Here is a 15,511-nt window from a genome sequence, read left to right as displayed (position 1 = left end):
CATGAAGGTCCTAGAACACTTTGCCTCTTTAGTGATGCAATTCCCTAAGAAAGGCACCCAAGATCACAGTTGTATAATTAATGAGGTAAAGAGCAGAAGATTGCACGAGAAAAGTTTCACAGTGCCCCAGTGACCAGGCAAAAGGAAACTCATTTGACAAAATGAACTTTAACTACAATCAAGGAAAGTCCACCCCTAGTTACGCAGACTTTGAAGAGGACCAGTGGTAGGACTCTCTCCATCAAGATCAGAAGTTGTTCTACCCACATATCCATATGACCTCATAGTGGGTGGTGTTTATAGCACACCTCAGTATTAACCCTTTCAGACTCTTACATACCTATTTACGATAGAAAGTAGTTTAGAAGTGTATTCTTTATTCCCCTGACGACTATTATCTTAATGAGAGGTGTTATAGCTGACTACCATTTGAGAACCTTGGAATTCTTGTTTTCTTCAATTGTTTATGAAATTTAAAGAAAAATTCTTTAAAGAATGCAATTTGTTTTTATGTTTATGTCCAATTTTGTCTCCTTTTGGGAAGCTATCAAATTTCTCTGTTTTCTTCCACTGCTCCTAATGTGCTCTGGCAGGACACCTAAATGATAGTGCTGGAAGCAACTTAATTGTTTTGGGTTTTACAGCTAAATATAATGCATTCGTCAATGAGAATCTGCTTGTATCCTTTCCGTAGCTCAGCTACTACAGCAAGCTGCAGCAAGAACCCAAGCTGTTTTTTCCAATCTTTATCCCAGCTGTGTGAGGCTGTCCATGGTGCTACACTCCCTGTTTGGCTGAAATCTCTTAACTCAGACAGACTGGGACAAATGCCTGTTACCTCCTTGGTTCGTAAAGCTCAAAGCCATTAGGACAGCAAGACTGACGTCATGTGTGTCTTCTGAACTGCCTTTAACTGCTATTTTTATAACTGGTAAATGTGTACTTGATGGTTTATTAAATGTACAGAACATCTAGAAGTGCTTTTGGAACAAAGTAAATTGAAACAAATATGTCTGTCTAATTGTTGTGAATTAATGAAGATTGGTTTCAATGTTGAATTGTTAGAAAGAGCAAACATATAAATAGGATAACCAGCATTAAAAACGACACAAATCTGATCCTTTGTAAACATGTTGAACTTATTATAAAGTGGCACCAAGTCATTGATCACTTTTATTAAACACAATTAAATCTTCCCTGCAATTAAGCTTTCTGTAGAAGACCCGTGAACTCAACATGTTTATGACTGTTTTTGGAACTCATTTGCACTGGTCATTAACAACCTCACTGCCCTTGTAACTCCCCTTGAAGCGAAGGCAGCTGTTTTATTGTGCTTATATTTCTTATTCAATGTTTTGTCTTATTTGAATTTTATGTGCCTGGAGGTTTGGAAAAATAAACGTTTTTGTGCTGTTGCCTTGGTAGTGGCCAAGTCCTAAATGCGAAGCACAAGATTTATTTGTATTGGTGTCCTATGATATATGCAATTTGTGGGGCTCTGGCATCAACATTGAGGAAAGTAAGATCTAGCCTCGTGGAATGGTCTACACCTGAACTGATGTTCTTGCAGACTTCAAAGGGAAGTAGAAGAGATTTTAAACTAAGAAGAAAATAGATTCTCTACAGTATGGAAACATGCTTTTCAGCCCAACAAGTCCACACTGACCCTCTGAACAGTAACCCACTCAGACCCATTCCCCTACCCTATGTTTATCCCTGACTAATGCACCTAACACTACAGACAATTCAGCACAGCCAATTCACCTGACTTGCACATCTTTGGATTGTGGAAGGAAACTGGAGCACCCGGAGGAAACCCATGCAGACACAGGGAGAATGTGCAAACTCCACACAGACAGTTGCCTGAGGCAGAAATTTATCCCAGGTCTCTGGCGCTGTGAGGCAGCAGGGCTAACCACTGAGCCACTGTGCCACCCATTAGCTACCGTGCCATCTAAGAAGTGGGGGCAAGAGCCCAAATTTTGGAAGCTATGGTGAATAAGATATAGGGAAAATTCAAAAGAGGAAGGAATTAATGTAGGAAATGATAGACAATAATAGGAAGTGACAGAGAATGCAGATCCTCGTGCAATCAGCACACACGATTAGTGATTACAACAATAATAAAAGGATCATAAGTTAAGGCACTGAGTTTGAATGTATGCAACAGTTGAAACAAAACAGACTAACTAGTAATAGAAATTGAGTTAAATAAATACAATCTGGTGACCATAACTGAGACAAGGTTGCACAATGACCTAGATTGGGACTTAAATATTGAAGGGCATGTGGCATTTTGGAAAGACAGGAAGCTAGAAAAGGATGGACTAGTGGTTCTGTTAATTAATGATGATATTAGCAGAATAGTGAGAGATGACCCATATTCAGAAAACCAGGAAAGGAATGATAAAGGCAAGTGATCACTTTTGGAAGTTGTGTGTAGGCCCCTTAACAGAACCCAATGATAGGATAGAAATAATAGAGATTGTCAAAAGGATACAGCAGTTATCGTGGAAGATTTTAAACCGCATGTAGACTGGAAAAATCAGATAGGAAAAAATAGTTGAGAAAATAAATTCATTGAATGCTTTTGGGACCATTTATTAGACCAGCATGTTATGATGATATTGGAACTAGTTTTGACTAATGAGATTGATTAATTACAGACCTCATAGTCAAAGCATCCCTGGGTAGCAATGACAATAATATGATTTGATTTTGCATACAGTTTAAGGGACAGAAGTGTGGGTCCAAGACTACTATTCTGAATTTAAACATGGGCAATTATGAGGACATGAAAGCAGAGCTATCAAATATGAACTGGCAATTTAAGTTAAGGGTTAGGTCAACAGAGATGCAGTGGCAAAAACAGAAAATATTTCAGAAAGCACAGACTAGATAAATTCCAACAAAGAAATTTTAAAAATGTCAGAGACAGACTGCCCCCACCACCACCACCACCTGTGGTAAACTCAAAAAATCAAAGACAGTATAAGTCTCTTAAGAAAAGACAGCTAAAGATAAATGGTAGTTCAACAGATTGGACAGAGTACCAAAAACAACAAAAACTACTTTAAGATTAGTAAGGTGGGGAAACGTTAGAGCACAAAAAGGGATCATGCTGTAATCAATGAGGCAGAAAACTCAAAAAGGGATCATGCTGTAAGGTTGAGTGAAATAGGAGTTGATGGAAAGGATGAGGGCAGTAACAAATTAAAAATACAATACATGAATGCACGAAACATTAGAAATAAGATGAGGCTCTTTGGAAATTGGCAGATATGATATTGTGGGGATAATTGAGACGTGGCTTCAAGTGGACAGGGCCTGGGAAATGAATATTCAAGGCTACACGTGCTATCATAAGGACAGATTGATGGCAGAGGGGGTGGGGTGGCCATGTTGGTAAGGGATGATATTCAGTCCCTTGCATGGGGGGTACCTAGAATCAGGGGATGTACAGTCAGTATGGATAGAGCTGAGAAATTCTAAGGGTAAAAAGACCCTCTTGGAAGTTATCTACAGGCCCCCAAACAGTAGTCTGGATGTCGGATGTAGGTTGAATCAGGAGCTGAAATTGGCCTGCGGCAAATATGATACTATAGTTGTTATGGGGATTTCAACATGCAGGTAGACTGGGAGAATCAGGATGGTATTGGACCTCAAGAAAGAGACTTTGTGGAGTGCCTCAGAGATGGATTCTTAGAACAGCTGGTGCTGGAGCCTACCAGGGAGAAGGCAATTCTGGATCTGGTATTGTGCAACGAACCAGAATTGATCAGGGACCTTGAAGTGAAGGAGCCATTGGGAAGTAGTGACCATAATACAATAAGCTTCGATCTGCAATTTGAGAGGGAGAGGGTACAATCACAAGTGACAATATTTCTGTTGAATAAAGGCACTATGGAGCTATGAGGGAGGAGTTGGCCAAAGTTCAATGGTGCAATACCTTAGCAGGGATGACCATGGAGGAACAATGGCAGATATCTCTGGACATAATGCAGAAGATGCAGGATCAGTTCATTCCAAAAAGGAAGAAAGATCCTAGGAGAAGGCATGGGTGGCCGTGGATGATGAGGGAAGTTAAGAAACATATAAGTTAAAAGAGAAAAAGTATAACATAGCCAAGATAAGTGGGAAAATGGAGGATTGGGAAGCTTTTAAAGAACAACAGAGGATTACTAAGAATGAAATGCGCAGAGAAAAAATGAGGTACGAAGGTAAACTGGCCAAAAATATAAAGGAGGATAGTAAAAGCTTTTTTAGGTATGTGAAAGGCAAAAAAATGGTTAAGACTAAAATTGGACCGTTGAAGACAGAAACAGGGGAATATATTACAGGGAACAAAGAAATGGCAGAAGAATTGAATTGGTACTTCAGATCTGTGTTCACTGGGGAAGACACAAGCAATCTCCCTGAAGTAACAGTGGCTGAAGGACCTGAACTGAAGGGAATTTATATTTGCCAGGAATTGGTGTTGGAGAGACTGTTAGGTCCCAGGTATTGAAGGAGGTGGCTCGAGAAATCGTGGATGCGTTAGTGATTATTTTCCAGAGTTCGATAGATTCCGGATCAGTTCCTGTGGATTGGAGGGTGGCTAATGTTGTACCACTTTTTAAGAAAGGTGGGAGAGAGAAAGCAGGAAATTATAGACCAGTTAGTCTGACCTCAGTGGTGGGAAAGATGCTGGAGTCTATTATAAAGGATGAAATTACGACACATCTGGATAGTAGTAACAGGATAGGTCAGAGTCAGCATGGATTTATGAAGGGGAAATCATGCTTGACTAACCGTCTGGAATTTTTTGAGGATGTGACTCTGAAGATGGACGAGGGAGATCCAGTAGATATACTGTACCTGGATTTTCAGAAAGCTTTTGATAAAGTCCCACATAGCAGGTTAGTCAGCAAAATTAGGGCGCATGGTATTGGGGACAAAGTACGAAGTTGGATTGAAAGTTGGTTGGCTGATAGGAAACAAAGACTAGTGATAAACGGCTCCATTTCAGAATGGCAGGCAGTGACCAGTGGGGTACCACAGGGATCAGTGCTGAGACCACAGCTTTTTATAATATATGTTAATGATATAGAAGATGGTATTAGTAATAACATTAGCAAATTTGCTGATGATACTAAGCTGGGTGGCAGGGTGAAATGTGAGGAGGATTTTAGGAGATTACAGGGTGACCTGGACAGGTTAGGTGAGTGGTCAGATGCATGGCAGATGCAGTTTAATGTGGATAAATGTATGGTTATCCACTTTGGTGGCAAGAACAGGAAGGCGGATTACTACCTAAATGGAATCAATTTAGGTAAAGGGGCAGTACAAAGAGATCTGCGTGTTCTTGTACACCAGTCAATGAAGGTAAGCATGCAGGTACAGCAGGTAGTGAAGAAGGCTAATAGCATGTTGGTCTTCATAACAAGAGGGATTGAGTATAGAAGCAAAGAGGTTCTTCTGCAGCTGTACAGAGCCCTGGTGAGACCACACCTGGAGTACTGTGTGCAGTTCTGGTCTCCAAATTTGAGGAAAGACATTCTGGCTATTGAGGGAGTGCAGCATAGGTTCACGAGGTCAATTCCTAGAATGGCGGGACGACCTTACGCTGAAAGACTGGAGTGACTGTGCTTGTATACCCTTGAGTTTAGAAGACTGAGAGGGGATCTGATTGAGACATATAAGATTATTAAAGGATTGGACACTCTGGAGGCAGGAAACATGTTTCCGCTGATGGGTGAGTGCCGAACCAGAGGACACAGCTTAAAAATACAGGGTAGACCATTTAAGACAGAGATGAGGAGAAACTTCTTCACCCAGAGAGTGGTGGCTGTGTGGAATGCTCTGCCCCAGAGGGCAGTGGAGGCCCAGTCTCTGGATTAATTTAAGAAAGAGTTGGATAGAGCTCTCAAGGATTGTGGAATCAAGGGTTATAGAGGTAAGGCAGGAACAGGATACTGATTAAGGATAATCAGCCATAATCATATTGAATGGTGGCGCAGGCTCGAAGGGCAGAATGGCCTACTCCTGCACCTATTGTCTATTGTCTAAAACAAAGTTAGCAAAAATAAGTACAAGGAGGAATGGGCAGGTTGAGAGAGACAGACATGTTTTTGTTTAGATTTCAGGCATCAAAGGTAGAGGGGAGGGAGTAGTTGAGCAAAGCAGTTGCTACAGTTGTGGTGAATGGAGGACCAAAGGGTCAGCCATTGGAATCCTCAGAATGCACTTTGAAGTGAATTGTGGGATTTTCTTCTCCAGGGATGGACAGAGCAGGAGGTAGGGTTGGGCTTGAAAGGCAGATGTGGACCGTAATTAAAGCAAAATGTCTGAGTAGGTCTGCCTACTCTGCATACTTCCATCACTGATGACCTTCCCAACATGGTATCCAGCACCCAGCTACACAGGAAGTGCACACACTGTCCAAGCACCATAGTAACTAAAGAAATGAACATTATGGCCTAAATGTGGGAGAATTCATTTTGCTTTGATAAACAGAAAATCTAACCCCATTTCCCTGTTTGACACTCAAACTAAGACTAAGTTTAAATTGCGATTTCAACATTACTGGTGATTTTCAGAATCTAGAGGGGAATGTGGTTGGTGCCCTGAAGCAAGTGGTCACATGATGCTTCAGTTTAGCACAGCCTTGAGTATAATTCTTGCATCACACCAGTTTAAAATGGCATAAGAGACTTCTTGATTGCTCTTTAAACTTATCTTGAGATGATTTAAATGCATTGAAATGAGGATCTCGCCATATAAATTCTCACTAGCTGAAAGGAGAACTCTGTAAGTGGACTGCCTGGAAAGGACACACAAATTTAAAAAATGCATTAAAAATTTGAACCATTAGAAAATGAATGATTTATGTACAGACACTGAAATTTAATAAACAGATGCTCCATCTTTGTTTTCCCTGTTGATACTGGTTAGAGATGAATGATAAACTCTTCAGCCTTCAATTTCTAATCACTCCGTTACCAATATGGATTGTAAGGATGAGAAGTATGAAGTACTTTTTCCAAAGAAATTATTTTATATCAAACAAGATCATCAGGGTGATTTTTAAGATTTTTGTTAAAATAAATGTTATTATAAAATACTGAATTTTCTCTATTTCTATTTGAAAAGGAATTAAGTTTATTTTAATTGTTTTTTGACACCTAAAGGTAGTGCTGTCTTTATTACAAAGTGTGATAACATTATAAATGAATTGGGGTAGATTGTACAGATTTTCTACAAAATTGTAAATGTGTTTTTTTTTAAAAGAAGCAACTCTGTGAGAAACATTAACCAGAGAAAATATCTACCGAAGGATTTTCAATGCTGTGACAATTAACATCCAGAGCAATCTTTCTTCCTCCATACCTAGGCTCAATTGAATGTCAGAAGCATATTAATGGCTATTTGTATATATGTGTCTATATATATAATAGATATATTTGAAATGTCACTGCACATAGTTACAAGGACAGCTTTATCTTCATGACAAGCAAGATAGCAATTTAAATATTTTGCTGTGCGCTTCTCATTCACACAATATGTGACAAAGATCAGGTCCAGCAGAATAGGGCAGAATATTATTTCTCCAGCAGAATATTATTTCTCCTCATCAATATTCTAACATTTAGTGTCACTCTCAATGGTAGTTGTATCAGGATGCAGAAAAAATATATAAATGCATGAGTTTCGTACTCTTGTTCTGCACTTACATTTTGCTGGATTAAAAAACATTTTAAAATAACACATGGAGGAACTTTGGAGGCACAGATTTAAAATATTTGTGACAAAATATTATAGTGATTATCCCTGCATAGCCTTCACCAAAGGTAATGTATAAAGAATGAAGGACATAGTTGTGAGAGGAAAGTCTAGGATTCAAACAGAGAAGCAGAGAAGTATATTTATTTATCTCCTACAATGTGGAGAAATAACTATTTTTGAATGTTGAGCTTTATGATTACAGACAATTTCATTTATCCAGAGGCCTTAAGCTCCAGACAATGTTAGCTCTTTCAGCAATATTTTTTCCTTTTGTACAAGAAAACCATACCAAAGATGAATCTAAAGTGGCCACTTTATATTTCAACTCTGTAATTTCAATTGGCTAAAAACTCATCTTTGAGCTGGATTTCAGTTAATGATAAACAAAATCACTTTTGTCTTCCAGTCAAACCTGGAAGTCAAGGCAACTGAAGATTGGCAGTGTTTAAAGGGAGGACAGATATTTATTTTAAAAGCAAGAAAAGTGAAGGGTAGGGATAAAAAGTTGGGAACTGGTATTAAAATGACAAATTGCCAATTTCCACAAACTGGTGCAATATTTGGAACATAGAGCAGTACAGCACAGTCCAGGCCCTTCAGCCCTCAATGTTGTGCAGGCCTTTTATCCTGCTCTCAGATTAATCTAACCTACATACCTTTCATTTTACTATCATCCATGTGCCTATCCAATTGTTGCTTAAAAGTCCCTAATGTATCTGACTCTAATACCAGTGCTGGCAGTGCATTCCATGAACCCACCATTCTCTGTGGAAAGAACCAAACTCTGATGGACAAAATGGCCTGCTTTTACATTTGACCCTTCAATAAGTGACAATAAACTCACAGCAAAATATAATATAATAGCAGATGTAATAGATTTTGTCTTCATCTTAAAAAAAAAGTTGTTCACGATCAAACATTATGTTACATCATTAATTGTGGTACTAATGTTATTTTCCACAGAGATCCTTCTTTACCCAATATCACAATTCCCTACTCCAACACATTTTTTCCATTGATAGTGAATGGCAAGTAGACGACATCCAGCTCCTGATCCTTAGGACTCTTACGTTGTGTTCAATTTTTTTTAGATGGAACCTACTTAGAGATACTGGGGTGCCAATGGAAGAAGTGCTGTGAATTATGGTTGAAAATGGTACCGGGCATGGAATGCTAAGAAAGGTTCCTTTCACAGACATCCTGTGCATTGTTTATCAATTCATTAGAGTGTGTGCATGGTAAACTAAATGACATGACACTTCTGCAATTTAAGCTGTGTAAAAACATATAGTATTAGTGTAAACAATCTTAACACATGTACTCTTTCATAATGCTGCATCATTATTGGTAGAGTTGCACAATTCTCTAACAAAGGGTGTCTGAGTTGTGTTTCTGTTGTTAATACACAGTTCAGTACTATGGGATGTTTGCTATGAAGTCTCTCTCTCTCTCGCTCTCTCTCTCTCTTTCACATTAGACTGAAATGAGGAAATTCCCTGCCGTCTACATCCCTGAGTACATCTTTCAGATACTTGCCTGTTTTTTTTAAGAGCGATGGGTGAAGCCACAAACCCATGCCTCCCTGAGAACTGCCAGGAAAAAAATGGGATCTGATCATCCAGCTCCCCACCTAATCTGGTTTCCTCCCACAGTCCAAAAATGTGCAGGTTAGGTTAATTGGCCATGCTAAATTGCCCGTAGTGTTAGGTGAAGGGGTACATGTAGGGGAATGGTCTGGGTGGGTTGCTCTTCGGAGGGTCGGTGTGGACTTGTTGGGCTGAAGGGCCTGTTTCCACACTAAGTAATTTAATCAAATTTCTTGGTCTTGCACCTGAATGGAAAAGGGTATATCCTTGAAGCGGTATAAACTCTTGCCCTCAAATCTCTTAGATGTCATGAGGGAGGTAATGTTACAGGAAGAGACAAGCACTTACCATCTTCTTCAGTTTGGATAACTATCTCGTCACTTTCTTTCCTTCCTTCTGGATTAAGTAGTACCAGCCGGAGTTTCACTGTGGTGTATGGATGTAACCCTCGCAGTGTATAGTGTGATGACGTCTGCATCAGTTCTTCGGCTTTGTATTCCCGGTGACCAAGCACATACTGATACTGAACAGTCAAGTTATAGCTATGGCAACGAGTGACTGCATAACCAAATGGCTCCCAATGAATAGTCAACTGTCGTGATCGAACATCCACAACTTCGACATTCTGAGGTCCATGCACTGGATCTTTGGAAAGGGAAAAGAAATATACATTTAGAAACCTGCAAGCCCATATAGCTGGGTTTACATTATAAAGATAAACTCAGATCTGTACATTAATAAAACAGATGTCTTTTTTCAAATATTGAGTTGCAGTCGAGGAGAAAATATAGACCCTTGCAGACATGATAACATCTACCTAATTCAATAAGAATCAGGTTTTCAGTTACATTAGAATGTAAAATGTGTCTGATATTTAACTGGCTACTGCTTCAAAAGTCAAAACCAGGATCTTCAATATCTTTTTTTTCTGGTCCTGACATGAATACTTTGAAAGAACATGAATTGCCTTTTCACCTCCAATACTACAATCGCTTTTCTATGCTCATTTCCAGATGGAGCAGTAGGTTTTACCCATGCCTCTTCTGATATTTTCTTTTGCCACAGGCACAAACAAGTTGCATAGAACAACTAGTCTTTTATTGCACCTTGGTGAGAATGTCTGCATAAATCAAACATGTAACTATTTCATGTAGACCTTGGACTTTCAGTGCTATAAATCAAATAAACACAAAAACATCCATCATAAAGTTTCTAAATGTTAGACAACGCTCATAGTTTTTTTGCGAATGAAGCCACTGAAATGCTGCAGTTTATGTTTCAATAGCTCTCAGAATGGAACAAAGAAGGAATTACAGATGATAGTAAAAGAAAACAATCATTTATCAACTGAGCATTTCTTGAGGCCAAAATGATTTACATTCAATTAATTACCTTATCTGAGTGCAGGATTAGATTTTAACTGTCTTTGTTTGGGAGATAGCTGCTGGAGGAAAGTCATCATTTACACAGCATGCCAATGGATCCCAATATAGAGAAAGGAACTTGGTGACCTATGTCCTGGAAGCATCCACTCAATCTTGGGAACCTAAGACCCCATAAAACTCATGATGGTACAAGATGTGCCCCCAGTAAGGCAAAATATATCAAACCTGGAACAACTGGTATGGTATCAGGAAGGTGAAATCATCAGTACCTTTCTCATTTGAGGTTAACTGAGAGTAGCTATTTCATTCCCAGGAAAGTCTATCACCCATCATCAGTCTTTAGTTCACTCAGCAGTTGGGTGATCCTTCTGGGTTCAGAATAGGTATATTGGCTCCTTCAGTTCCCAGTACTATTTCCTGTCAAGCCTCCATTAAAGACCTCAGGTTATTAGTGGGTGCAAATTATCACTTTGTTTGCAAAGTCTCACCAGTCTGTACCACCTCCAACTCCTTGATTTGTTGCTTTATGAATTAATTCGTAACATCATCCATAAAATAATGATGCCACTAAGTGAAACAGTATAAAATTCAACAGCTCCATTCAATATGCTGCTTTTGCTGTCATTTTCCCCCGATACTGAGATGACTAACATAGTCCTAATTAGGTTGTGGTAGAGACAGATCTGGACTATGGACTTGTGCCAACTAAGTCAAAAGCTATGATTAAACAATTTCATCTTTGATGACTGTTGGTTTTGAGTCTTCCTATATAAACAAACTCTATTTTAAAAATGCTATTTCACTATTGCTTTTCCATAAATATGTTGAATACAAACATGTTATGGTGTTCAAAGCTAAAATAAGTTGTCAAATGAATCACATACATAGCAATAATTTTGAAATTCAGCACCAAACCAAGAAGCAGAACCTCAAAGGCCATCATCCCTGCATTATTACCTGAATTACATGCAACTTGGTATCAGGAAAATCAGATTAAAGAGATGAATGATGACTCAAAGACTAGAATTTACATAAAGGATAATACAAAGACTGTGTATCTGAATGTACACAGCACTTGAAATAAAATGGTTAAAATGAGAATGAAATTAGAAATTAGTAATTACAATCTGATAGCCATTATAGAAGCATGGCTGCAGGGTAACATGGATTGGAACCGGAATCTTTAAGGGTACAGGATATTTCGGAATGATGGCATGATTGAGAGGGATGACCTCAGTTCAAGAAACCAAGATGCGGAAACAGTTTGGGTAGATATGAAAAATGATAAAAGAAAGAGGTCACTTGAGGGACTGGTGTACATGCGCACTGAAATATCCACACAGAAGGATGGTCAAGAAATAATAGCGAGCTTGTCAGAAAGGTGTGTCAATAATCATGGGAGATTTTAATCTACATATCAAAAGGAAAGTCAGATGGTAAAGGCAGCCTGGATAAATGGTTTATGGAATGTTTACAGATAGTCTGTTAGAATAGTATGTTCTGGAGCCAACCAGAGAGCAGGCTATACTCGACTTGATATTGCGAAATGAGATAGGATAATTAATTATAACGAAGGACCGCTTCCCCCACCAGGGTCACAGCAACCATTATACAATTGAATTTTGTATTCAGTTTGAGAAAAAGACTAGTGAGTCCGATATATTTTTTAAAACGTAAATGAAGGGAAGTATGAGGGCATTAAAGTATATCTGTTGAAAGTGAATCGGCAAATCAGGTTAAACGATAGTTCAAAAGAGACGCAGTGGCAAACGTTTATGGTGATAGTTCAGAATTTTTAAAAAATTCTTGGGATGTGGAACTGGCCAGACCAGTATCGTACATACTCGAGTAACAATCGATCTCATGTAAAAGTCGATCTCCTACTTTTGGCCAAAAAATATGGATTTTCCCATATATCTCATGTAAAAGCCGACCTTAGTTCCTCACAGGTAACAGATCAATTTTTATGAGTTAGTCTGCTGGTCATCCCGCTCTGCTCCGGGTCTTCCAACCCACTTATCATCCCACTCTGTTCTGGGTCTTCCAGTCCGCCGATCATTCTGCTCTGCTCCGGGTCTTCCAGTCTACTAATCGTCATGCTCTGCTCCGAGTTTTCAGAAGTACCATAACTTATTGTGCTTTTTCTTTGTCTGTTTAGAGATCAGTTAGGCTTCTGCTAATGATACAGTATAAAGTTTGATGGGCATGAATCTCAGTCCCTCAAAAGTAGTATCCATGTAATAGTCGACCCCATAAATTTAACTTTAAAAAGTACTAAAATAATGTGACTATTACTCAAGTATATACAGTATTTATTACCCACTCCTAATTTCCCAGGGCTGTTAAGTGTCAACCACATTACTGTGGGTCTGGAGTCACATGTAGGGCCAAGCCAGGTAAGGATAACAGTTCCTTGAAGGATGTTAGTGAAGCAGATGGGTTTTCTTGACAATTGACAACAGTTTCATAGCCATCTTTAGACTCCTAAATCCAGATTTTAAATTTAATTCAAATTCTGGCTGGATTTGAATGCAAGTCTCTGGAACATTATCTTGCTCACTGGATTAATAGTCTAACAATAATTTCAATTGGCAAGAAAAATTCCAAAGAAGGTTCCTGAAGAAGGGCTCATGTCCGAAATGTCAATTCTCTTGCTCCTTGGATGCTGCCTGACCTGCTGCGCTTTTCCAGCAACACACTTTCAGCTCTGATCTCCAGCATCTGCAGTCCACACTTTCTCCAAGAAAAAATCCAAGAAACCTACCATTTATGGTGAACTAGAAATGTTAAATATAAAATCTAACTTAAAGAAAAAGCATATACTGGTACACAAATCTGTTAGCAGGTCAGAATATTGGGCAGAATATTTTACAAAAGCAAACAAAAACCTAAAACATCAATAAAAAGGGGAAATAGAGTATGAGAGAAAGCTATCTAAAAAGATAAAAGCTAGTTGGAGTTTCTATGAATATCTAAAAAAGAAAACAGTTAACAAAGTAGGCCTGTAGGTAATCAGACTGGAGAACGAATGATGGAAAGTAAGGAAACAACAGATGAATTTAACAGGTATTGTACATAAGTTTTCACTTAGGGGATATAAGAAAGATCCCAGAAACAGAAAGAAATCAGGAAATAGAGGGGAGGGAAGGACTCAGGAAAATAATAGAGAAGTGGTACTGACTAAATCGTTGCAGCTGCTGTCTGACAATTGCTCACTTCCTGGTGGAATTCATCCTAGCGTCTTTAGAGTTCTCCCTTGATTTGGTGATGATCCCATTAGTTTCCAAGAGAGTGAATGCAATTCCTTCATTCAAAAGTGAGGAAGAGAGAAAGCAGGACATTACAGCTCAATTACCTTAATCTCTACCACAGAAAATATTGGAAGCTATTATTAAAGATATTGTAGTCAGGCTCTGAGATAACTTCAAGATAATCAGGCGTTTTAATATAGTTTTGTGAAAAGGAAATTGCAATTGGTCAAACTATTGAAGTTCTTCCAGGAAGTAACACATGCGGCAAATAAAATAAGACTGATGGATGTACTTTACATTTTGTTTGAGAAAGCACTTGATAAGGTGGCACATCTCAGAATATTGCAAAAACTGGCACTTGGTAACATATTAGCATGAATAAAAGATTGGCTAATAGAGAACAGAGATTTGGAATAAATGGGTCTTTTTCATGTTGGTAAGATATATTGAGTGATGTGCCACTAGAATCAGTGCTGGGATCTTAACTATTCATAACTTATATCAAGGACTTAGATGAAGAGAAGGAAGGTATGGTTGACATATTTTCCAATAATACAAAGAGAGGTTGGAAAGTAAGTTGTGAAGAGGAGGTTGCAAATTGATATTTGAAATATTGCTGGGTCAAATTCCCTCCCTAAAGTCAACCCACAGCAGGTGGACTGCAGCAGTTTAAGAAGGCAGCTCAGCACCACCTTCTCAAGGGGCAATTAGGGATGGGCAATAAATGCTGGCCACCCAACAACACAAACTTCCCATAAATACTTTAAAATAAGGTTAAGTTAGTAGGAAATGGAGTATATTGTGAAAACAAATGTGAAATTATCCAGTTTTGATAGCAAGAATAAAAGAAAACTATCTAAATGCTGTGAGATTGCAGAGCTCTGAGATGCAGAGTGATCTGGAGATGACTAGTATGCAGGTACTGTAAGTAATTAACAAAGTTAATGGATTGTGAGGGAAATTGACTACAATTGACTACATGCTTCAGTTGTATAGGGCACTATGAAACCGAATCTGAAGTACTGTGCACGGTATTGGCCATGTATTTAAGGAGCAATGTAAATGTCTTGGAGGCAGTTCAGAAATTTTAGTGGAATAATACCTGGAATGGGAGGGTTGTCTTCTGAGGAAAGGCCACTAGAATTAGAAGAGTAAGAAGCAACTTGTTTGAAATGTATAAAATTCCAAGGGGTCTTGACCGGGCAGATCTTCAGATGATGTTTCCTCTTGGGTAGGAGAATCTCAAACTAGGGGGTGGTTGTTCAAAATCAGGGGTCACCCATTTAAAACAGTTTGGGATTCTTTGGAACTCTATTCATGAAAAGGTGGTGAAAATGAGTCCTTGAATATTTTTAGAGAAAAGGTAGCTGGAGTCCTGATACACAAGAGCTTAAACCTTTATTGTGGATGGGTGGGAATCTCGATTTCAGATTATAATCAGCTTAGCCATAGTCTTATAGAATGGTGGAACAAGTTCAAGGGGTTAAGATACCTACTTCTGGTTGTGATTCATATATGTAAATGT

At 38.7% G+C, this 15,511-nt stretch overlaps 1 protein-coding gene across 6 annotated transcripts in view; it reads right to left on the bottom strand.

Moving 5' to 3' along the window:
* ptprt (protein tyrosine phosphatase receptor type T) overlaps nt 1–15,511 on the bottom strand; it is a 1,418,554-nt gene that overhangs the window by 539,993 nt on the left and 863,050 nt on the right. For all 6 annotated transcript variants that reach the window (XM_072556501.1, XM_072556497.1, XM_072556496.1 and 3 more), the window contains exon 8: nt 9,699–9,995. In XM_072556501.1, coding sequence (XP_072412602.1) covers nt 9,699–9,995 — 297 coding nt within the window. The remainder of the gene's footprint in view (nt 1–9,698; nt 9,996–15,511) is intronic.

This window comes from Chiloscyllium punctatum, chromosome 37 (genome assembly GCF_047496795.1).
Source record: "Chiloscyllium punctatum isolate Juve2018m chromosome 37, sChiPun1.3, whole genome shotgun sequence".
NCBI classification, from domain to species: domain Eukaryota; kingdom Metazoa; phylum Chordata; class Chondrichthyes; order Orectolobiformes; family Hemiscylliidae; genus Chiloscyllium; species Chiloscyllium punctatum.
This window is presented reverse-complemented; position numbering and strand designations above follow the sequence as displayed.